The sequence below is a fragment of the Anas platyrhynchos genome, chromosome 1 (genome assembly GCF_047663525.1).
Source record: "Anas platyrhynchos isolate ZD024472 breed Pekin duck chromosome 1, IASCAAS_PekinDuck_T2T, whole genome shotgun sequence".
Lineage (NCBI taxonomy): Eukaryota > Metazoa > Chordata > Aves > Anseriformes > Anatidae > Anas > Anas platyrhynchos.
Genome location: NC_092587.1, coordinates 37,739,680 through 37,764,966, shown reverse-complemented (window position 1 = coordinate 37,764,966; position 25,287 = coordinate 37,739,680). Strand labels below are relative to the sequence as shown.

The 25,287-nt window shown below is 37.3% G+C and overlaps 1 protein-coding gene across 4 annotated transcripts in view; it reads right to left on the bottom strand.

Annotated features, from left to right (window-relative positions):
• Positions 1–1,190: 1,190 nt before the first annotated feature.
• RAB3IP (RAB3A interacting protein) overlaps positions 1,191–25,287 on the bottom strand; it is a 30,347-nt gene continuing 6,250 nt past the window's right edge. For 3 of the 4 annotated variants that reach the window (XM_027455796.3, XM_038186096.2, XM_072034852.1), the window contains 10 exons: positions 23,840–24,115; positions 23,377–23,638; positions 16,121–16,216; positions 13,487–13,564; positions 12,920–13,123; positions 10,056–10,184; positions 7,690–7,802; positions 4,230–4,329; positions 4,069–4,138; positions 1,191–1,563 (listed from right to left, as the gene is read on the bottom strand). In XM_027455796.3, coding sequence (XP_027311597.2) covers positions 1,481–1,563; positions 4,069–4,138; positions 4,230–4,329; positions 7,690–7,802; positions 10,056–10,184; positions 12,920–13,123; positions 13,487–13,564; positions 16,121–16,216; positions 23,377–23,638; positions 23,840–24,115 — 1,411 coding nt within the window. In that variant the 3' untranslated portion in view covers positions 1,191–1,480. The remainder of the gene's footprint in view (positions 1,564–4,068; positions 4,139–4,229; positions 4,330–7,689; positions 7,803–10,055; positions 10,185–12,919; positions 13,124–13,486; positions 13,565–16,120; positions 16,217–23,376; positions 23,639–23,839; positions 24,116–25,287) is intronic. The other variant, XM_038186090.2, reaches the window with a different exon arrangement.

Here is a 25,287-nt window from a genome sequence, read left to right as displayed (position 1 = left end):
AGCCAAGCCACTGAGTGACTCTGGTTGAGCCTCTGTAAGAAAGGAAAAACTTTTTCCTCAAGAAAAGTGTACAACAGCAGCTGGAGTGAGGAGTAAGAAAAAGTGAAGCAGCCCTGCAGCCCTCAGGTCAGTGCAGCAGGAGGGCAGGAGGTGCTCCAGGCAGGCAGCAGCAGTTCCCCTGCAGCCTGTGGAGGGGCTCCTGGTGGAGCAGGCTGTCCCCCTGCAGCCCATGGGTCCCACACAGAGCAGATCTCCATGCTGCAGCCCCCCCATGGGTGGAGGAGCCCCTGGTACTCCTCCATGGGTGCTGCGGCCCATGGAGAGCCCCCGCAGGAGCAGGCCCCAGGCCGGAGCTGCAGCCCGTGGAGAGGAGCCCATGCAGGAGCAGGGGTCTGGGGGGAGCTGCCACCCACCTGTGGGGGACCCGTGCTGGAGCAGTTTGCTCCTGGGGGATGGACCCCATGGGACGGAGCCGTGTGGGAGCAGGTCTTGGGGAGCTGCTGCCTGTGGGCAGCCCCCTCATGAGCAAGACAACCAAGGAGCAGCAGACAAAGTGCTATAGACTGACCACAACTAATGTTTTGTGTAAATTACTATCAATATGCTAACAAAACTCATGGAACAGATGTTTTGCAGGTGTAAAGACAACTATGGGAAACTGATGTATAAAACAGAGAAATTGGAAATTTCAAAAAAGTAGAAGAATTTTTTTTTTTTTTTTAAATTTCTTTAAAACTCTAATGAGAGCAAATTAGAGGGAAAGAAAGTTTTTAGTAGTCAGATAGGAGTCAGGCCAGATTTCTAACTTGTCTAAATAAGAGCCAAAGAGGGACCAAGGAAACTTCACTGTTCCTTGATATCTGAAAAGCATCCTACTTTAGTGAGAGAGGACAGCCCAATTATGCTGCTGACTCTTCACAGTACACAATTCTCTTCTATTGCTTTAAAAACAAAAAAAAAAAAAAATATAGGGAAGCAGCACTTGCAAGAATATCAAGTTCTCCTAATTGTCTGTTAACTGTATCGGCATACATACATATAGAAGATACATACATGCATCTAAACACTACACTGAGGAAAATACCAGACATTCATGCCTTCATCATAAAATCACCTCAGTGTCAGTTTGGAATTACTTAGCTTTCCAGGGAGGTTCACAACATTCTGCATCACAAAGAACAGACAACCGATTCTGCTTCAGACTAACATTTATTTAATCAGAAGTTTTGTTTTTTAATGTAAATTACAATCACTAATACACCTGCAAGTGCTTACCACATTTGTTCAACTAGATATTATGTACGCATATACAGCATAGGTCAGTTTAAAACAATCACAGTACTTCTTAGTGCAATCTGCAAAAGGAGAAAGATCTTGGACCCACTTTGTGGAAATAAATATCAAGTGACAAAAAAAGATTCCGAAATTTTAGAGTTATGTATATTAAATGAAGTTCATGCATGCGCAAGAGTAAAAAGATTTAGAGTTCTTCCTTGTAGTAGCCAAGTTTTGCTAGTGACATCTCTCTTCTCAGCTGCATAACTTCCCAGAACATCTGATCCACTGAAACATATAAAAATGTCATTAACGCGAGTTAATATTTTAACTGAAATATACACATTGCCTCAGTTTAAGGAGACTTAAGAAGTAACAAACACCTAGTGAAACCAGAATTAAAATGTGAGCGCTATTTGTGATTGTTTTTGGAAAAAAAAAATATTTTGAAAATTCTAAGAGACAGACGAATTAAAAGACTAAATTTCAGATTTTTTTTTAATTGGGGAACAAAACTACATCAGTACTTCTTTTCAGCTTTAATTAATTACAGTTTCTCAATATAATTGTCCTTTCCACTGATTCATTTTTCTGTATAATTAAAAGACCGCAAAACGAAAGAAGTAGAACTTGTTGACTAAGTAAAAATTGTTTCATCACAAAACCTATAATTTTGTTGTAATTCTTCCATTCGATCCTTCTTCCTCCTTCTTTTGTTTTTCCCTATCAGAAATCTGACAGCAGCAATGAATTAGGGAGGAAAGACTTTTTTTTTTTTAATTTTATCTGTATTTTGCCAAACATGATGAGCCTGGTGCATGCCTTATACTGTTAAACATAACTGCAACACAAATCAAAATAACTGAGTATATAATTATTCCAGACAAAAATTATTTCCATGCAGTCAAGATTATGATGTAGACTGAATACAAAGGTTATTAACCTGAGGTCAAGGTCTCCTGTACCATATTTCAAAAAGCATTTTTGCAGAAGTGAACTCCGTCTCAAAAATGATATGGTTTAGCAGAAGAAAGATAACAATGAGGACAATTAGGAGTGCCCACATTCTTCTAGAGATGTTGTTGGAGTATTTACATAAAGATACAAATGCAAGATTTTTTAATGGTAAAGATGACAACTGATCTGAAAAACCAAGCCCAATTTTTTGTTACTTGTGAAAAATAAGTAATTCTGATGATGCTGAAAACATTTGGATGGATAAAACACTAAGTCAATTTCTTTATCTCATTAATAATGAGGTAAACAATATTTAGTTGAAGCTATATATGTCTTTGTACTGGGTCTGACTGGGAAGGAGCTACCTTTTTTTTTTTTTTTTTAATCCTTTTCCTGTAATTAAACTGCTCAACCTGCATCTTTTGCTTTTTTCCCCCCATCACATTTCCTCTCCCTGTTCATCTGAGGAGAAGAAGAGAGAAAGAACAGCACGGTGGAGCTGAGCTGCCCATTGGTTGTTAAACAGCCACAGTCCTTTTGTGGAAAGTAAAAGCCTTTAAATATAAACCAGATTACATCTTAAAATGACACGTTTTCAAGGCCTTTGCCAATGACAGTAATTCAGTAACAATTCCCATTGTCTGAAACTTTTGTTAAAAATAATTTAGTATACAGAATACGTAGCTTTTTTGGTCAATTCAATGAAAATAAATCTCTTTAGAAATGAAAGTAAATAGCACTGTTTGGGTAATGAACAGTCTGTCATCTCAGGAATACTTCAGGTTAGATATGGGATTTTGGTTTTACCGAAGTCCTGAGCTCTTCAAAGTGGGGTATATCAGAAGAGATAAGTATAGATCAAAATACACAGAGCGTTTCTAAAATCCAGCCATACAGCATATACACGTTCATAGCCATCTACATTTATACAGACATACTGAAACCAAATAGCCCAGTTAAGCAAATTTCCGATTCACTGCCCAGATAAGAGTTTCAATAGGCAGCTGTTGGATATGCTATCTTGGCTGGAACAAAGCAGCCAGGTAATTCTGGTGGGGAAAAATAAACAGCCTGAAGCAACAGCAGTAAAAACACATTTCCCTTTTGGGTTGTGGATGAGAGAGGTGCAGTGAGAAATGAAGCCTTACATTAGCAGCTACATTTATGAACAGAGTCTTAATCAAGAGACCTTGCAATGCCACATCAAAGACCAAGTGCGTAGTTTTCAGCTGCATTCGGATAAACAATTACAGCCTTATTTCCTGCTTTTTGTTGTTGTTTCTTTAAAAAAAATTAACCAAAAAACATTGTCATCCTTGTCAGTCCTCAGTGTACAAAATGAGAAAAGATGTAAGATGTGCCAATTCACAAAGTGAACAAAGAATCCAGATCAAACCAACTGAAGATTTTCTGGTCTCTCTAACCAATGCAACACTTTTATTTTTTTTGAGTGAAATTACACAGGTTATTCAATGTGTTGGAACAAAAAAACAGGCTGTATTCAAGCTTGAACAAGAACAAAACAATATAACTGGAAGAATAAAACAATGTACAGTGAGAAAAGGTCATATTTCCACACTTTGTGAAAGAGCCTTAATTTTTCAATACAGTATAGAAAAATCGTCGCTTAACTCCCCTTGTCACAGAATTTTAAATGAAATTTCTTCCTTAATAATCTGATTTTTTAAATGGACTAAAAAGCACTGTTTTTTCTTTCTAATTTCATGGGAGGGTAGGTATCACCAAGTTCTCATAATTAAAATCAACAGCAAGTTTTAGCCACATGCACTATATAAATTCCATGTTTATACAAGTAAATCACGACTTGCTACTCACCATCTTGCTGTTTCAACAGTCCTTGCTGTATATATCGGATATATGTAAAGAAGTTGCACACAGAAGTGATCTGAGACAATATAATAAAAATAGTGGTTAATATTTCGTATAATGTTATGGAAAAAATACTGCTCAAAATTAAATCATGCTAAATTTCTCACCCTGTAACGACAAAAAGGAGAAATGTAGTAGTAGCTGCTTGAATCTCCTAATTTGATTCTATGCTTGCATGACTTGCTTTGTCCACTGAGAGCACATTTCCTACAAAATATAACGTTCACATAATTTAATAAACAAATCCGACATTAATGTCTAACACCCACATGTAATTAAAGCGTTAATGTAATTACTTTGTATTAGCTCAGATACTCAACTCTCTGCCTTTATGTAATAATTGTAACTTTAAAATGATGTCAACTATTTTAGCTTGACAAGGGCTAATTTTGTTTCAACACCAGTGCATAGTGATATATTCCTGAGTTTTAAATCTTTTGTCAGCTTTGGTCAGGTACTTCCACATTCACTAGTTCCAGACTGTCAAACATGAACAATGGGAACTCCTTAACTCCTTATGTGTGAAATAAACTTGGTTTAAATTATCGATTCCAACAATTAAACAGATTTTTTGTTAATAGATTTCTAGTTGATGTTGCACGTCAGAAAAAAATTCAGGCCTACAGAATAACTCTGAAGCCTCTGCCAGATGCATTCTAAGATAAGCTTCGCATTTATGCCCAAACTGAAATCACGTTTTTTACTTCCAGTGTATAAAAGTTTGAGGCTAAGGAAAACAGGTTGCTTGAGAATAATTCTTTCCATTACCATTATAAAAAGAGATGGTAAAATAAATGTACTTTTTCTGGTCCTGTTCCTGTATTATGTACAGGAAGAAGGAAAGGTCGGTAGTCACCAGGAGTTTTTCAGACAGAATTCACAAAAAGGCAAAGAATCCAAAATAATTCTTCTAGCATTCTTTTTTTCTAAAGTTTTACATCTCTTGAAGAAACTGCTAGTAATACTATGCAAATACCCCAGGAATGTGATTTACTTGGAATTTCTATATTGCGGTATCTCAGATGAACTGGGTTGTCATGGCATCCGCTGTTTCATTGATTTTGAAAGCTGCTGGCTCTTCTCCCTTCCATTTCTATCTCATGAAATTAGGGAGCATAAGAAGCAGCAGCCTTTCAAAAGTGAAACAAAAATTATTAAGCTTCTACAGTTCTAAACAGTGGCCCAGAGGCCCTTTTAGATAGTCTGCAGCTGGCCCACAAAATCATGCAAGACAGGAGAAAATTGAAGACTGTATGTGATTTTCCACAGTAATTTATGAGGCCTGACAGAAGTCCATTGATCCAAGAAATACTACAGTGGCTGAAGCAAGCTGATCACAATTACAGCCAAGCCTTTGTGAGCAGACAAACAGGTTTTTAATGCTAAGAAAACAGAGCCCTTTTTTCCCTTCTGGCAACAGAACCACCTTCTATACGTTATCTTCCATCACACCAGGTTAAACACTGGCATGACAGCTACTACTAATGGCTGAGTTCTGCTCTGTACAGCTTACTGCTTTGTTCCCCGTGGGGACAATTACTCGGATCCTGTGGGGAAACCCAGCTGCCTTTTGTTAAGGCAATACTTCCTACACACCAGCACAGGCACTATTCAATAACTTTTGTATGTCGAGAACCTTTCTTCGCTATTATCACAGCTCCCTGGCCTCCACTCCTTGTTTTGCTGTTGAGCAATTTATTACCTGCTATTTTATGCATCTGTTCCCTCTATCCTCCAGGCGACTGTACAATAAAAAGAATTCCTTTAGGAGCATTATTCTAATTGCCATTACTATTTATTTACACTGCTTGTCTACATTACGCTACCTATTAAAGAACGTGGTTTCAATAAAAATAGTGATTTTCACCATTTAAAATAGAAAACATGAAACTGCAGAACTGCTACCCTGATTAAGTAAAAACCAAAACAGCTGTTTCCCATTCGGTGCCAGTAATATTTAAGACAAAGCACATTTGCTGCAAAATTAAGCTTAAATACTGCACATTCCTCACCTCTTACTTAACTACAAGCAGTAACATAGAAGTGTTTGTCACTATGTGACAGTGGGAAAAGCAAGAAAAAGATAGACTTCATACATCTAAAGTAACTAACGTACAGTTTGCACATGGACCTTTCAAAATATTAATCTATGCCCAGCCAGTTAGTCTGGATCACATTGGAGAAAAGAAGGTTAAAACTCTCACTAAACTTTTGACTGATGCAAACAAGTGCCCTCTTTGAGTCCTTTATCAAGATGCAGGAAAGTTGCTTGAACCACAACAATTTTAGACTAGCTTGCCAATTGCTCTTTAATGACACCCAACTTGTTTCAGTAGCTTCTTGCTGTCCCCACTCTCTGTTGCAGCTCACAGTGGTGCCTCTTGGACTTGAAATCACCACCCCTTGAGCAGTTCCATCACTTGTGACTGAGGATTGTTACAGCTCAAAGAACACATTTTCTGGTGACAGTAGTAAGCTGAAGAATATCTGAATGCCTGAATTTTGTAGTCTTTGATCCTTACTAGCTTAAGTCATAAAACATAATATTCATTTTATACAGATTCTTTAGAAGGAGAAATTAAAACTGCCTTTGAAGTGTATTTTCTCTTCCACCCAGAAATAATGAGGAGAAGTGAGAATTAAAAAACAGTAGCAATGAGAAAGAAAGAAAAATCTTAAGCTAGATGAAAACATTTTGATGCAAGTCTCCTACCAGAAACCTGAGTCTACCAAAGTAAGTATTACAGAGAAATGTTAACTTGTCTAAAAGATCTCCAGCAGAGAAATACTTTTTCTCCAAATTTGTATTAACAGTGGCTTTGTTTGCTTAACCCTGACGTGCACTGAAGCACACCAGAAACCTCTTCCCTTCCTCTCCATGTTCATCAAAGCCCCAGTGCCTCAGGCAAGTCCCTCCCACCTAACCTTAATGTCTGTATCAGTACCTGACATCAAGTCTTGCTTAAGATTCCTCTAGGACCATTCCAGACTTTCTTATGAACCATCTGGTCATTCATCCACACTTCTTACTTTAGGTTTAAACTCACCCTCACTTTCATTCCCTCTTCATTACATTCCTCCTGCTCATATTCAGACAGTTTACTTTACAAATCTCCTCTCGTGTCTCTCAGCTGACTTTGCCACTATGCTACATATGTTGTACATTTCTTTTATGTCTGACATTCAGCCTGTAATACTTCTATATCTATTTTTTTTTTATGATTTTTTCAGGTGAGAGCCTTAGTTGAAAAGACTTCATTTTTAAGTATCAGGCTGGTCTTTCTCCACAGAAGTAAATGTTACTTTACCTAGGATGCACTGACTACAAGCAGCTCTCCCAAACAGAAAAATATCTTTATGCTAATCTAGGAGAAACCTTTAAGTTTAGTTGCTTACTTTCACCATAAAATTTTGAAACAGCAATCTTGAAATCTGAGATTTTAAGAAATATTTACAAGTTTAAGAGATACAAATGTCAATGAGGTGATCAGTTGATAGCAGTTCTCTCAATCCAAGAGTTATCTCAAATGAGTGCAGATTCCCCCTCTGTCTGTTAGCTTAACATACTTTGGTCCCCCACATTCAACTGCAGAAGCTTTCACAAATCGAACAGGTTGCAAGCCAACAGGTTCAATGCTCAGAGTATTGTTTTCCACAGCTTCCAGAACAGCTGAGGCCAACTGCAAGAGAAATTAAGAAAGCAGTTAAAAACAGCTCAGTGTTAACCATTGCCTCAAAGCAGTGATACATTTCTGCCTCTGCACAGTTAGGAAAACTGAAAAAGTCAATTCAAACAGAACTGAAAAAGTCAACTCAAACAGAAATTGAATTACAAATGAGATTTTGCCTATGCCATACACAAGAGGTCCCATTCCCAGGCTTGAGTTTAAATTCTGTCCTCTAAATAACCCTGTCCTCCCTGAGGCAAGATAACTGCTTTTACAGCACAGAATGTTATGCTTGACTACTATGCTAACTGTATATTCAGTCATTCCTCATAAGCTCAAATAGCACGTACAATTGCACAAGCAGTGTTTCTGTCAGATAGTGGATATGGCACAAACTTTGCTTGCTTTAAAAATTGCTCTAATTTTATTATGTTCTATGGAAAAACATAATGATGCAGTATGACTTCTATACTTTTCCAAAAAAAAGTAAGTATTAGTCCACTTTTTCAGCCAGAGATGATTTTAGAATGGTGTTCAAACAAGACTGAACAACATATGGGAGAGCCAACAGGTTACTGTGACTTTGGAACACTAGCATAGTTAAAACATCACCTTAATTAATATAAAAAATGAACTTTGTTTATTATTTATAATCACACAACCGTTACACACTAGAAATATGCTCATTTTGCTTGACTGGACTCAACACTTGCCCAAGAATACTGTTTAAGTATGCACAAGTAATACCCTTTACCTTGATTTAAAAGACTGCACTATTTATGTTAGCAGTTAAACATGATTTTGTGCCCACATTCCTTGCTACTAATAGAAATATTTTTCAATTGTACTTTAAATATTTTTAAAATAGAATGCTACGAAAGAAATTCATACAAAATACTCTCCCAATACCATCTACCAAATGCAAAACAAGATTACACTTCTACACAAGAGTCTACAAAGAGATAATGCAATACTTCAACTATTCAGAAAACTGCATTCCCAATTATTCAAAACCATAATACATGTGTAATTTATTAACTGCACAGTAGTTTACTGTTACTCAAAGGAAAACAGAAGTTTGTCACTATGCACAGCATCTGGAAACAATGACTGATATAGCTGACCAGTGCTAGAAGCCTCATTCTTTCCCTAAGAGGAAACACGATTCTACAGTGACTGTATTACTACCGAGGTGGGAAAAAAAAAATGAAGTTGCTGGGAAAGACAGCAGGGTGGCCTACTTACACATATTGCAGAAGTAATTTAATTCCCATAGTAACTAGGTAAACTTTTTTTAGTGGGAGAGTTTCATATGATGCTCAAGACCAACCATAATGAACTGGTATACAATTCACTAGAAGATCATGCACGCTTCTGGCCAGAAAGTAACAGCAGATGAAAAGCATGGGTAAAGTACACACACCACATAAAAACAGACAACTATCCTGAAAAAAACGTAGCCTTTTTCATCAGAGACTTTTAATCTTATTTAAAAAAATCAAGTTGTAGGGCTTTAAAATTTTTTATTACTTTATTAAAGATCTACAAATAAAGTTCCTTTCCTCTGGAGACTGATATTGCAACTACAGCCCATAAATGCTGCTTCACAACAAAGAATAAGTACAGCAGTTGCAGCTGGAACCAGTTCCCCAGTAATCCCAGGATGAGTAAAACATCATTCCTTCCTCTGTGTTGGGGAAAGCAGGGAATGGGAAAAATCACACGGTCACATAATTTGTTTAATCTGAAACCATATTCCCAAAGTGTCCCTGCTGAATCACGTCAAATCCCAAAGTCTAATTCTTGAAACTCAAACCTCTCTTCAGGAAGATACCCAGACTTGGCTTTCCACCTGCTCTGACTGATGGGAGAGAAAATAGGGCCACAAAATTAATTATGTTGGGCTCTAGTGCCCCCTCTATCAACAAGGGGCAGCGACAGGACACCGTTTCTCCTAAACAGTACCTGACACACTGGGGGAAAACCCACCAACCATTCCTACAAACATTGATTCTGCCAGACAGCATTAACATCTAAAGGTGTAGGTAATCTCCACCTAAGGCAGCCACATCTGGAATAGCAAATGCTGCAGAAAAAGTGATTTATTTCAATACTCCAGAATAATCTTCGGTACTGCACTAAAAACTGTCACACTCTAATGGAACACAAATGGTAAACCTTTATATGAAGAGATTTTAATAGTCAGCTAGCTTCATGGAACATATTTAAAGGAAAAGTGTCAGTGGCAACATGTAAACTGTTTACCTCACTTTTTGAGAAGGTTAAACATGGAAAAATATCTTCCCGATAAATTTTGTCCAAGAAAGGACACGTTCTGTCCATAGTAGGTTCGTCCTTCCAAGATCTGAATTCATTGTACAAAGACAGGTCAGCCTAAAACACAAAGATTCCCCAATCAAGTACTGTAATTATCACACCAGAATTGATCGTTTACAAATATCCAGAGGTAAATAATGAGCCTGAAGACTATGTCTCTTATCACACTGAGAGAATATTACTGTGCCCCAGCTACAAACACCTCCTTAAATTCACTTTCCTAAGTTATGTGACACCAACTTGACGTGCTCAGACTGGCTTTGAGATTCTTGTTGACAGAGACTTCAGTGCCTTTTCCCTCCAACTGGTTGTCAAACCCCTTTTTTGTAGGATAACAGGCTTACCAGAACCAAAACCTAAAGGTATATGGAGAGATATAAACTGCAGGCCAAAGACAGGTCAGGAAGGTCAGGGGAATAAAACCCAAAGATGAGATGCAACAAAGGGAAGAAATAGTCTTGTAAAAAAGTGCCCCTAGAAATGGCAGGCAGTCATGCAGAATGAGAAAAAAAAAAAAAACTGACTGCAGTCAAAGCGCAGAAGACAAACAAAAATATTAGAAAAGTGGAAAAATGAGAAGCAGATCCCAGTGCTGTTCCCTCTGTGAGCTTCTTTGCCACTCCACTCCACAGTGAGAGAAACAGAGTGCAAAAAGTAGTGAGGATGAAAAGCAGTATTCTGAGAATGTATTTTAAAGAAAACCGTAGACATTGCCAGCAAATATTAATACTGCTTTTATAAAATGCATCTAAAAAAACAAAATGATTTTAAAGTCTTATAGTACTAAAAACGAATAATGTAGATGAGATAGTGAAAAAGGGAAAATAATGGATGCTAAAAATCAATTTTGATTTTTAATTCATTTTAGAAGATCAGAACCAACCTCTTTCAGTCTTTAATTCTTTATCATGCATCACTCTTTTTCTGAACTCCCAGCACTTTACTGTTCCTTTACATGTGTTTTAGGAAGTATTCTTTTTTTTTTTTCCTTGAAAAAAATCTACAAAAGTTAGACTGCAGATTTGTTTTCCATTAGAGTACCTGCCTTGCACTCAGGTACAATCAGGACCAACCATCTTAATTAAGCTTGTCCATAAACGTTCTGGTTGCTAGGCCACCACGAGTGAAACTCAATAGGTGTAACTTGCTCCCTAAAGAAGCATTTCCCGTACCTTAAAACCCACATTAGGTTTGGTTTTAAAATGAGTACAATCAGGGATATCAGCAGAAAAATGCTATTTTAGAAGTGTACAGTACAAATCAAGAAGTTATAATGCATTTCTTAGCAACTATTGGTTATTTTCTGTATCTAACTCAATTCACCCAAACCTACAATTTGTAAATAAGCTACCTTGAAAAAAATGCTCAGTGAATATAATAGCTTCATGCTCTTCCCTTCCAATCTACACTGCTACGTGTATATCTGCTCCCTACCTCTACTTGTACTTTCCCTAAATTGAAATTTTGATTACCTGCAATCAAATAGCCAATTGTAACTACAATTTGTAAAATTTTAATGTTTTATTTTTACAGTAAAATACATTAAAGAGACATTTCAGTTCTTTGAAAAATTAAAAAAACAAACCTGATGCATTTAGCATTTACACTAAGTTGATGTTACTTGCTTACCTAAGATCCAAGCAGCTATTGAGCTTGCCTGAAACAGGTTCAATAGCAAAAGCAGTAGACACATCTAGGTATCTTTGAGGTTATTCCCAAATGCTAGAGAGTAGTTGTCTGGGATGCTGGCACCCAGAGCTTAGTGTCCAGAGCTTTCTCATTAGAGGGAATCATTAATAGCTGTCCACCATTCATATTCCCTGTCACCTGTGACTGTATAGATTGTTGCTCTATGTGTCAATGAGTCCTAGTCTCCCTACACAGACAGAAATGCTTCTATTGCTTTGATCACGCCACACTTCTTTGTATTTTCGTTATGTCCTTTCTGAGATGGAGGTGTCATAGTTGTGTGCAGAAATAGATGCATATATTTACCTCCCTGTTTATACATCAGTGTAACACTTTTTGTTTTGCCATTTGTTCCTTTCCTAACAAATCCTAAGCCTCTGTGGGTCTTTGACCATCACTGAACACTGACATGGTACCTTCAGAGAATTATCTACAAGTACACTTAATTTTTTTTTCCTGCATCACGTAGCTAATTCCAAGCCCACAACTGCATGTCTGCTATAACTGCCTTTTTTTTTTTTCCTCCTAGATATATTACTTTTGATTTATTGATTTTGAAGTTCATCTGCTGTTCTACTACCCATTCACTATCATGAGACAGACCCCTCTCACAACTCTTTGGATACTTTCAAGTACTAGATTCTGAGGACTTGAGAACCAAGCTACTCCCTCAGTATCTCCCCATTCTCAACAGCATGAGCAGATAAAACCAGAGGCCCTCTGGGACTCCAGTGGTAACTCTTCTCTTCTTCTCTAATAAATTATCACTGATTCTGTTCCCTCCCCCCAACTCCTTTTCACCCATTATTGATCTACAAAATGATGACTCCTCTTGCAACAGTTTTCTATGAAAAGTTTATGAAAGCTAATGAACTTCCAGCAGTGGACTTTGTTTAAAAAAAAAAAAAAAAAAAAACAACTAGAGCTTGTCGTCCAGTCATACTGTTGTTATACAACACCTACTGATGTGTATAAAAAAAAGTCTTTCATTAACAAAAATATCCCTTCAATAAACAGTATTGCAAGATTTAGTATATACTAGACAAAAAACACTGTGAGAAAAAACAAAACTTGCTTGTTAGCAAAAAGAGGACAATCCTTACCTCTTTGCAGTCTTTCACAATTGGCTGCATCATGGTAAGGTCCTGATGACTGCCACCCATAGCACTACTTGTACTCTTGTTTCTTGCATGCCCTTTCTTAAAAGGAGTTTTGACACCAGACTGAAGCTCCTTAGTTGGAGATGTTGGTGAAGTAGACAGTACTAACGTTTTCAATGCTGCTACTTCAGCCTGAAGGACATCAATCTTGAAAATAAAAATGGAAAGTCAAACAAAAATACCATATTAGCCTACAAATGTGTTAAATAATTTAACAATTTCCAATTACCTCTGTAAAATTTCATTTTCCAGCAGTACTAACACACAGATCCCTGTGCAACTGCATATTTTAATAACACTGGCTTCTTGCACACCTTGCTAGCTATCTGATAAGATTCTAACATTCTACATCTATCAGTGTTAGCTAAGAACAGGTCAAGGCAACACAGAACAACTCAGTATATATTTTAATAATGCATGCACATCTTTTTTTTTTTTTTTTTAAATCATTTACACTATAGTTTTAGAATTATGCGAAAAGACAAAGCAAGCAAGTTGGAAAAAACTCACTTTTCCCTGTGCTTCTTTTAACTGTTTTTCTGCTGCAGCTTGTTTGACATTAGCTTCTTTAACCATTTTATGTGCTTCCTGTAAAAAAAAAAAAATGTTTAGCTAGTGTGAATGCTTCAATAAATTTCCAACATCAAGTTTAAAAAAAACCTACAGAGTTGTATCATACTTGTGCTTCACAAAGATTACTTGTAAAACTTGTAAGCTGTGCAACAATCTGCTGAAGTTAAATAGTTACATACCAAAAATCTATCATTTCGATTCATCACTGCACCAGCAAGTTCCTTCTCCTTGATCTTGAGCCCAGAGAGAGGTACTCAGCAAATTCCTCCCAGCCACAGCCACCACCACCACCACCACCCCCCTCCAGCAGAAACAATACCTGTCATGAATACCAGGCTCTGGTCACATTTCAGGAGCTGACAACTGAAGTTCCTTGGCCCCCCAATAGAAAAATTTAACTGGTAGCAACAAAAGCAACATTGGTACAGTAGCACATTCAAAAGAACTTCTCCTTTCTTCTAGCCAGAATAACCAGTTTTAATCAGCTGTAAACTTCTGCATGAAAAAACTGGTCAAACAACTGAACTGAATTCTTACCATCAATTAAAAAAATTCAAGTAAAAGCTTAAAAGTAGTTTATGGATTAACAAACATTTCTTCAGTAGAACAGAAAAAGCACTAAAAACCAATCCAAGTAAGCAAGCAAGACTAAGCTAATAATGAACAAATCATAAAAGGACTGGGATTTTTTTTAAAATATCTTTTTACCTCAGACTTCTAAGCCTTTTGTCTGCATAATGTATTTGTTTAGGCTCTGATCCAGCAATTTATGCCTGTGATCAAATTTCTGTTCTTATTTGGTACTTACTGAAGGCAACAAGAACTGAAAGATCAGGGCCACTGACTAAATTACTTGGGATAGGATTCTTCTCATATCTGTAAAGCGCCTAGCACATATCTGGACGCTATATAAATAAAACAAAAATGTCATACATCATCACACCAGAACATCTGGCTCCCATCGTCATTCAACACAGCTGTGTAGTATGGGTTCATAAAATTCTCTTAAATAGTGACAGACACATGCAGGAATGGGCACATACACATCTATACAATGTGTACAAATACATTTAACATTGACCATGCAGTTTCTGCTTAGGGATGCACCTTTAAAAGCAAAGCATGTTACCATGCTATTACAGGGTGATAATGGAATATATACATCCAGCTGTGCAAAACAAGTCTCCATCCTCCAGTGGGCTACATTAATATAAACTCCAGCATATCCACCCATACGCTCATGAAATTAATGGGATTCAGAACAGAACATGAATCCAAGGGCTGTAGATCCAAGTGCAAAAATGAAGAAACCTTAGCGTTGTTTTATTAGAGACTCTTCGTGAAATCACAACACAAAATAAAATTCGAGTGACATGCCCACAACAGCTGGGAGTTCTGAATAATTAAAACTCATTAAATAATCATTAATAATGTGGTGTATTTCAAACATAGCTTTAACAAACTGACACACTGTTTTAATTTATCAACTGTCATTAACATAAAATTACATGGGTAATTACGTCTATTCCTCTACAGTTAAAGTGCCTGTCCATCACCTTCTTCCACCACAACTACACAAATACTTATGCTAAAAAGTAGCTTTCCAGCTTTTCAGGTTTACTCTATATGCAGAAGCTTCTTAAAATATTAAGTAACTTTGCCCTACTGGGATGATGAAATAAATTGTATTCCACAGATAAATCTGTTACTTCATTTTTGAACATTAATACTTTCCATTTTTTATAGCACTTTTATACCATTATAACTTCAACAACCTTGCTTCTAAAAAAACATCTAATGGTTTTATCTCTATGTGTATGCTGACACACAATACTTACAATTTGGTAAGCACAAAGTATCACTAGTTTATTAAACTTATTCCAACAGGTTTGCATATCATAATTTAGCTTCTAGGTATTCCATGGCAAAATGGCAACCAGTTCTGTTTCAAGTGTGGATTTAAGATTTTTATCTGTTTAATGCAAGCTCACAATCTTTGTTGGCACCACTGCTCTTTTCTCAAATGAAAAGGTCCCACTTTAGAGTTCAGGGTTTCTCACTTTGCAACCAGGTTCCACCCTGGTGCATCACTCCGTTTCTCTTCAAGTTTGTGGGAGTAACATGCTGCCAGACCCAAAATTCAAAAGCTGAAAGCATGGTTAAGTTATATACTGTGCTACCTCCATTGATCTGGAACTATGTTATTTTGCATGTAATCACCATGACAACCCCAAATTTAGCTCTTATCTAGATAGCCTTGTTGTCAGACAGAGAAGCTGTCTCAAAATAGTTATGCCAAAAAATGAGCCTAAATAGTTTTAAGCTTTCTGACACATTTGCCTTATTTTCTTCATTTTGTGTCTAGGCAAATTGACAAGCTCAACAACATCTCTCATCTAAGTGAAAAGTCTACTGCTTGCTCTTAAGCCTCTACCAGCACACCCAGATCTTCAGAACACAAATCCCTTTATAAGCTTATTGCAGAAAAAGTCAGCATTAGATACACTGATTCTACATAAAACATCTGGCTCAGCTTCCTTTAAGTATATCACATCGAAGACTCCAACAAACCTCAAACAGACTAGCTGTAAGTTCTTCCAATTCCTGTCCAAGTTGATCTCGCACTTTAGAAAGCCTTTCACATTCTTCATCTTTTAACTTCAGCTCCTATGGAAAATTGAAAGTTATTTATTCTGACTTAAAGTAGTAATTTGGCCTTTTAAAGCTACTACTACAGAGAGAGGGGAAAAGAAAAAAAAAGATATCAGAGGAACACAAAACCTTCACTAAACAAAGCCTTTCAAAATATTAGTCTTAAAACTAGAAGCAATTAAATTAACGTCGTTAATTAAAATAATGCAAAATAGCTATTTCTTCCTCTATACAGCAATCTACCAGGCCAATCTACAGTATCTCTAACCTAAACATCAGCATTTCCAAAATTTGGAGGTTAAAAAAAAAAACTTGCCTTCTCTAAAAAGGATACAGAGTATAGAAGACTACAGTCCATTAAAATAGAGATAAAATTAATTACTGGGACAGACAGAATACCAGTTCTGTTTAACCATTATTTATCAGACACTTAAAAGTAATCCACAAGTATTTGGTTCTGTTGTTTAAATAAAAAAGTTTTCAAAAATAGCTTTGCCTCAAGACAATCCCCAATTCTCTTACAATCTTAAAACACATCTTACTATAAATAGTGTCTCGCCTGTAGGTCTCCTTATGACTAACATAATTACAAAATCATACTGTGATTTTATCTGTAACTCTTGTTTATGCAGAGATACATAAATCAAATGAAAATAGCTTATGAAATTCAAAATGTTATTTGTCTATGATATCACTAAAATATCACTTAAGTGAAGAAGGCACTTTTACAGTAAGACCTTAGTACAGATTCGGCAGTATATGGGATACACATGCCCAATCTTGTCTGTATTTTCCCAAGTCTGAGGCAAAAGTGCAGTATTTTGGCAGAGAAGTACAAAAAGTTTGACTGGGAATTTAAAAGAAGAGTTCCTCTCCCCTTCCCCTCCTATTAAATGCTGGAAGCTCTAGCAAGACAGAAAAGGATGGTGAGAAAAAACAAGGGAAAGAAAAGCAGAAAGCAGATCATCCTGACCTTTCAAGCGTGTCTTTGGGCCATAACTCCCCTCCCATCTACAATCCCCACCTAGCTCTTCTCCATCTTCTTTTCTCCCTGACAATCTAGCTCCTGCAGTAGTGTCACGCCGGGGAGGTAGGACCCACATCTGTCACATTAAAGACTCCAAATCCAACCTAACAAGAGTTATGCTTCCAAAACCTCCAGAAACCAGCACAGAACTGACCTGCCTTCAGAAAACTCCAGGAGGCCAGTCCCTACAGAGCCATAAAGAGGCCAAAACGTCAGCCCCTGTACGTTTCTAGGAGGTAATTAGTATTTCTCCCAAAGCCTTCACGGTTGAGTAATGCTGTACACAACAGTGTGGGAAACTACCCCTCGCCTTGCAGCACGCTCTCAATTTCTGCAGTGAACTGGCAGCAGGTTTTTCTCTAGGATGAAGATCTTCTTGTCTGACTCCAGCCCCTAAATCTGATGCCTTTTCAAGACCCATGTATTGGAAAACGCGTTATTTCTTTTTTCTTTTATTTGATTTTAACTTTGGACATTTTCATCAATTTTTTGTTTAGTTTATTTGCTACTTTACATTTCATACGAAGCCCTTTGAAATGTACCACTTAAATGTTGTGTTTTTTTTTCACAAACATGTTATTTTTCTGCTTGTACTCAACTCCTACTTACTATATACTATACTGTACACAATGACCTATGTCTCAGGAAAAAAAAAAAAAGAAAATAAAAAGAAGGAAAATAGATACAGGCAGATGGAAGGAAAAACGAATACAGAAAACTAAAAAGAGAAAAGATACTGAAAAAAGAAACAATCTTTTTTTTTTTTTTTTGCTTTAAAATATTTCCCATGTAAGATAGGGTTGGTAATAGGGAAATGAAAGATTTGATGCAAAATACTTAAAGCTTAAGTTTTATATGTTCCTATAAATACAGAGAATCCATCAATACTTTTTATTTCTTTCACTGATTTATAAGGAAAATGCTACAGACAACTTCAATACAAAAGTGCTACAATACATCCTAAAAGGAAGCTGTATTAAGACTCAGGTCAAGAGCTATCAAACTCACAGCAAAGGCAGAACCAGCTCAGCTCACTTCTGGCCTACCACCATCAATACATTATTCCAGGCAAGACTGTTGCGGCTTTGCCTGCAACTGGGAAGATTAGGGGGAGGCTTAGATTAAAACGTAGGCAGATGAGTAAAGCTACTTAATGAAAGCAAAAGGGAGACGACAGCATGTGGTGTATTGCACACAGCTGCTTAGCTACATTTGTCAAATATTGGGCAAATTTCTGTGATACGACTCAGAAGGAGCGCAATATACCACGTTATTTTGTCAGGTAAGTTTCATAGCTCCAGCTGAAGGTTTTTATGCAGGAAAGAAATAAAGAATGCCCAAAGCAAAAGCTTATCAGTTATTAGAGCCATTACCACCACTCGTGCCTTAAAGCCATTACTGAACGCCTAACAGCCATACATAACACAGAGGCAAAGAAGACGACCACGTGCACTAGATTGACCATCCCTCCTGCAGCCCTTCCCACATTACTGCTCTGATACAGCACATAAAGATGAGCTATTGAATATCAGAACACACAGTTACTGAAGTAGGTGATAAAAAATGAAACTTGCATGAAAAAGTTTTTTAAAAATAAATATTCCTGTATCACATGGTCATGATACTGCTTATTTCACTTTGACCTTCATGAACAGAGTACAGGGTGGGTCTATAGAGAAAAACGGTGCGATAAGGAATGCAAATTGCTGCTTCAAAATAATGTTTTAAATTCTAGAAAGAAAATCATCCTGGATCTAGTTCAGCAATTTAAGCAAGTCATCACTGAATGCAGAAGATCAAGAAAAGAACAAAAATTTTCTAGAGATCTCACCTAAAATCAGAACTGCAGAATATGGCTGAATTCTGAAGTTGTAAAAAAAAAAAAAAAAAAAAAAAAAAAAAAAAAGTTGGCACCTTAATAGAATACATTTAAATTCATCTGGTCTTCATTCAGCACCCACACGAAACAAGCTCCACAGAAATTTGTCTTTTGGAACCAAATTTCAAGGGTTTTCAATGCAATTGAACTGTTGATGGATCTGAATTGAATAGACTATTGAATTATAGACTATTGAATTATGTGTCCTATGGTGTGGCTGAAGATGCTTCTGGTTTGCGTGCATGTGGTCTACTACTTGCCTGAAAAAAAATTTGATGCCTGCAACATACTACAACAGCATCAGCCAGCAGTGTGGAAACAAGTCCTTCGTCACTCAAAGACAGCAACAAACTCCTACAACACCCTCAGAGAAACCACCTTCAACACTGACAAGCCAGCGGCCTTACAATTCAACTGCTATTTGTTTTAGACAAGTTTGTAAGCATGCTCTTTGGTGGAGCTTTGAATGGTATGTTTTTCTGGAGCCTTCTCATTTTTATTCTTCATTAATTTATAAGCAAGTGGCAGCAGAAATGTAAGAATGCCAAATGTTCTCATATACTGCTACAGGAATCCCTGGGCAGTTATTGTGAATCTATTTTTTCCTTAATCCGTGCAGTTTCTAAAAACACCATATTTTTCTGTGAAAAGATACAGATTTAACCAGCAGTGTTAGCCTACTCAGAAACACTACGATGATAACATCTGTTACACTGGATTCTTTGACAATACAGGCAGAACAATGGAAAAATCCACTTCAACCCCCGTATCAAAATGCAAGATCTGAAGACATAAATAAAACTTGTAAGTCCAGTTTGATCTTATGACATGAAGAATGCATACAGAAACTGAAGCCTCTGAAATAAAATCCAAGTCTGAGTATCATGCTCCAGCAAAATGTTGATATTTACAATATCATGTTTTATGCTGCTACTCCTTCACAAAAATCACTCTGTTGGTGTAAGAAAACCCCTCAGTTTCACTCTACTAGGGAAAAATTAATAATGCAAATTTCTATTACAAAAATTAACCGATTTTGGTCATTGCCAATAAGCCTACAGATCTTACTTTAAAGGTAGTAGGAGGCATAGAATTCATTCTCAAACTGAGTACGGCATTTACTGGCACCATTGCTGGTAGACTGCTCTTCCCTCATTGGGAAAGGGGGCTACCCACCAGTGAGAGCTGAAAATGACAACGCTCCCAGAGAAAACAGATCAGCACAGAAAATTAAGTTTCCCTCTGCAGTTACAGATGACATCATTATATTGACAGTCAGATTCATGACTGAGTAACTTCACGGTCAAGTCACACAAAAATTCAAGGAAAACATGACCATGAACTGCCACAGCTCAGAAACTGCAAACAAGCTATCCAAAAATACATGCAATATGGCAGTCACTTAGTATGAAAAACAAACAGAAGGTACCCCATTGCTAAGGCTCCACTAAACTTACACATCAAGAAGAACCATATATCAAAATGGCATCATTGTTCTCTCCATGTTACCTAAATGTGGTTTATTACAGCCACAGTGTCACAGCTCAATCCAAAGATGGCTGAAACAAAAATGCAAATGAACAGAGAGACAAGGAGATAAGGTCCTGGGCACCGATCACTCAGCCTTTTAACTCCTCCTCTATTTCCTTGATACTGTTTTAAAAACAGGAGTAAAACGTGGAAAGGTTCAGATCATTTAAAGCAAGAGCTCTTCAGCTCCACTTTATGGAGTACAGCCAGAAAGTCTTCACTGAAAAAAATGGCCTGAATGGACTCAAAGAGTAAAAAATACCAAGTTTTAATTTTTAAGGCAGCATTTTGAGGCAAAAGTATGTCCAACCTTACACACTGTGTTGCTATAGAGCATTGCCCTACTGTTATTTCCAGCCCAATCTCTCTCACCATCTTATGGTATGATTTGTGACTGCAGCTTACCTAGATTGAAGCAGAAAATACATTTCCTCCCATCATAAAACAAATTTTCGGAAGATTTTTTCTGCCAACAATTTTGCCAGTAATGCTGTTCATTTTGAGAAGTGAATTCCTTAGACTGAATGAATACATGGCACATAGAGAAGTAGAGAAAACACCTTTATCCTATTCCTGAATAATTTCAAGAACCATATTTAGATGTCCAAAAACTACATGTCGTATATATATTCCCTAATATAAAAAAAATGAGAGCATATAAGAAAAAAAAAGTTGTATTCAAAGCATGAAAAGAATTTAGGTAATGGATCCCTAAGCCTCAAAATCCCTATTTCCATTCTCATTATCCTTCCAATCACAACCACAAGAAATTCTTTAACACATATCAAAACTGCATACACAGTTCAGGTAAGAAATTTGGAACAGATGAAAAAGTCAAGACAGCAAATTTGTATATTCTCTGTTCAATCCTGGAGAGTCCATGTTTTCCAGGCTGATTGAGTTCATAAAATTCAAGTGCAAACTGCAATTCTCTTTTTTCTCACTGTTCCTGACAAAGCTCATAAACTGAATGAATGATAGAGGCTTGAAGAGAACTTTAAAAAATCATGTAAAAAACAACGAGCCGTACATAAGCACCACCTATTAATTATATCCCTGCAGATTTTTAAACAGCACTCATTGACAAAAATGAACGTAGCTGGATATATATTCAAAGACTGCACGACACTAAATACTGCAGGAATGGGCACAACCCTATATGAATAGTCATAATTTTGGGGAAAAAGCAGTTGGAGATCAATTAGGAATACAAAATATTAGTCCCTATACAGGAAGTAGAAGAAATACTGTGAAAGGAACAGGATTTATCACTGTGTACTTTGTAAAGACTCCTGCATTATTGAGTAATTCTGAACCACTGCAAGCTTAGGAAGACAAGCAGACAGAAGTTATTCACCTAGTTATTCACACTGGTAAGAATCAGCCTAATATGCTGAGAATTATTAACAAGGACTTTGACATCAACATTCTCAAGTTAGAGCTGAATCAAGTTTTTAAGAACATCAGAAGTGTAAATACTTAACATACATTTAGTATGCCTTAACAGCTTTAATGCTATTTCTTTTAAAACTACCTTAAGATATGAGCTGAGCTAGACATAAAACCCACGCAACTTTACACCAGATTAACATTTTCAGATAATTCAAAGGTTACAGTAACAGATCCAAGTTGCAGATTTTAAGTATGTTAGCTATATTTCTGTAAGTTGCCAGGAGCTGGAAAAGCTCTTCTAAAGTTTAAACTTTAGTTTGATCTTGCTTTCTAAGGTTTCAAGTTTAACTGCTAGGTTTATATATTCACATACAAGGTCCTCAACATTAGCTCAGGTTAATGTTTCCTTTCTGTGGTCAAGTGCTAAGCACACAAACACCTCAGCAAAGGAGGCAACAACTCGGTGACAAAACAGCCAACAGAAGAAGTGATATCAAAATCCATATTTAAGATTCACAATGACAAGGGCAAATGCAGCTATGACAGAAATGATTTCTGCATTCAACAGAAAGGCAACGAGCACAGGAAAACAAGTTCAAACACAAGGTAAGATGCGTTTAAATCTAAACAAGAGTGGAATCATGTAGAGGAGAGGAAAGGGCACAGGTACAAACAGCACAGAACCTACTGGAAAGGTGAAGCACAGAAAGATGTTAGAATGATAAATAATGGCTTTGCATTTATATAGCACCATCCATCCAAACAAGACAAAGCGCTTTACAAATATTAATGAATTGAGCCAGTGTCCTCAAAGGCATCTGTGTTCAATTTGAAGTGTGGTGTAACAGTACTCTATAGAACTTCACTGACATCTTTATTGCTTCTTTCTCATAGGGGCATTTGTCTATGATACATGGCAACTACCATGTTCTAAAATGTTTCTAAATTGACACAAGCTACACTTTTATACCATAGGAGAAAAAAGACTCAAAAGGTATATAATCAGCATTATACAAACTTAGAATGTAACAGAAGGATAACAGTAAATTACTCCTATTCTCAAATGCCAGAATGAAGGAATGGCCTACATTTCAAAGAAAAAGAAAGTTTAACCAGAAGCTGCAGCAAGAGCTTTCCATGGTAAATAGCTGCAGCATTAGAAAGAATTATTCCTTGATAGTGTTTTAAGACATTAGCACTGAAGCCATTCAGAATAACCCTACTTAAAATAAACACATTGTAATAATTCTATTGTAAATGAGTAGACTTGGACTGCCATCTATCATTCTGTCACACCAGAATCATAGTGAAGAGAGAAAAAGCAGGAGACAAGACAACAAGCCTTACCCTCTGAGCTTTTGCAAGTTCTTCTTTCAATCTTTCATAGCCCTTTTCTCTTACTTCCAGTACAGATGGGCTCCGTAAGTGAGATAAACTGTCTGTACTCAACCCAAAAATATCTTCATTTCCTTCAGCAACATCTGCTACTGTAGCACCCTGCAAAAACTCTCTCTCTGCATTATTGCTCTCCTTTCTGGAATTATTGTGATTGAATGACCCACCCTGGGGTCCAGAGGTAGAACAAAGTACTGTGTCGGTGACATTGATGCTGTAAAGAGAGAGAGAAGTTTTTTTTATTTATATTATATATTATGAAGAAATATTTTAGAAATAGCAGTACTAGTGCTGAACATACTGTTATGGACACTATTTAATATTACATGCTATATTAAAATTCTATCTTTAGTAAAGCAAATAGTTTGTAAGCAAAAAAAAAAAAAAAGCCAGTAAACAGATGCACAAAACTTACCTGACACCTGATATTTCTCCACAGTTCAGTTGTCTGGGAGATGAATAAACAGGTTGTGTGGGAAGGTCAGAGACATTTAATGCGTTGGGTTGGATTGGCGCGGAGGACACAACAGAAGGATGCGGTCGGTAAATAACACTGGGTGAGGTAGTTTGTTCCTGAGTCCCTGGCTCATTTACTCCAAGAAGATCTGGTGTCGTAGGCGAAGCGAGGTTCACTTCATGAAAGCCTTCCAAGGAGTCACTGGCCATAATAAAAGCCTCATCATATGAAACCCTGAACAAAATAAACACATCATCAGAATGCAAGCAGGAAACGTTCAGTTATATCTTTATATAACTACATATAGAGTTACAATCATTTTAAATTTTTTAAAGTGGTCAAATATGGTCAGAATACTTCATGATTTAACAAAGTTGTGGACAACTTTTGCACAAGTATCAACTTCAACCACCAATGATTTTTTCCTCCCATATATCGGACTGTTGAGTTCAGTAGCTCTAACAGCAGGCTCCACATCTAAACCAAATGATGGAATCAAGAACACGCACTATCATGAAACAAAGTCATCATTAGTACAGACTAGAATTGTTTTGTATCAAAACACAAATGTTTTACATTCAAGAGTAGGAGACCCGTGAGGCAGAAAAAAAAATTAAACCTAAAGCTTCCACTTTTAATCTCAAGGAAACGAATAATCATAGAATCATAGAATCATAGAATATCCTGAGTTGGAAGGGACCCTTAAGGATCATCAAGTCCAACTCTTGACACCGCACAGGTCTACCCAAGTTCAGACCATGTGACTAAGTGCACAGTCCGATCTCTTCTTAAATTCAGTCAGGCTCGGTGCAGTGACCACTTCCCTGGGGAGCCTGTTCCAGTGTGCAACCACTCTCTCTGTGAAGAACCCCTTCCTGATGTCCAGCCTAAACTTCCCCTGCCTCAGCTTAACTCCATTCCCGCGGGTCCTGTCGCTGGTGTTAATGGAGAAAAGGTCTCCTGCTTCTCGACACCCCCTTACGAGGAAGTTGTAGACTGCGATGAGGTCTCCCCTCAGCCTCCTCTTCTCCAGGCTGAACAGGCCCAGTGCCCTCAGCCGTTCCTCGTACGTCTTCCCCTCCAGGCCTTTCACCATCTTCGTAGCCCTCCTCTGGACACTCTCCAACAGTTTCATGTCCTTTTTATACTGTGGTGCCCAGAACTGCACACAGTACTCGAGGTGAGGCCGCACCAGCGCAGAGTAGAGCGGGACAATCACCTCCCTCGACCTACTAGCGATGCCGTGCTTGATGCACCCCAGGACACGGTTGGCCCTCCTGGCTGCCAGGGCACACTGCCGGCTCATATTCAACTTGTTGTCTACCACGACCCCCAGATCCCTCTCTTCTAGGCTGCTCTCCAGCGTCTCATCGCCCAGTCTGTACGTGCAGCCAGGGTTTCCCCGT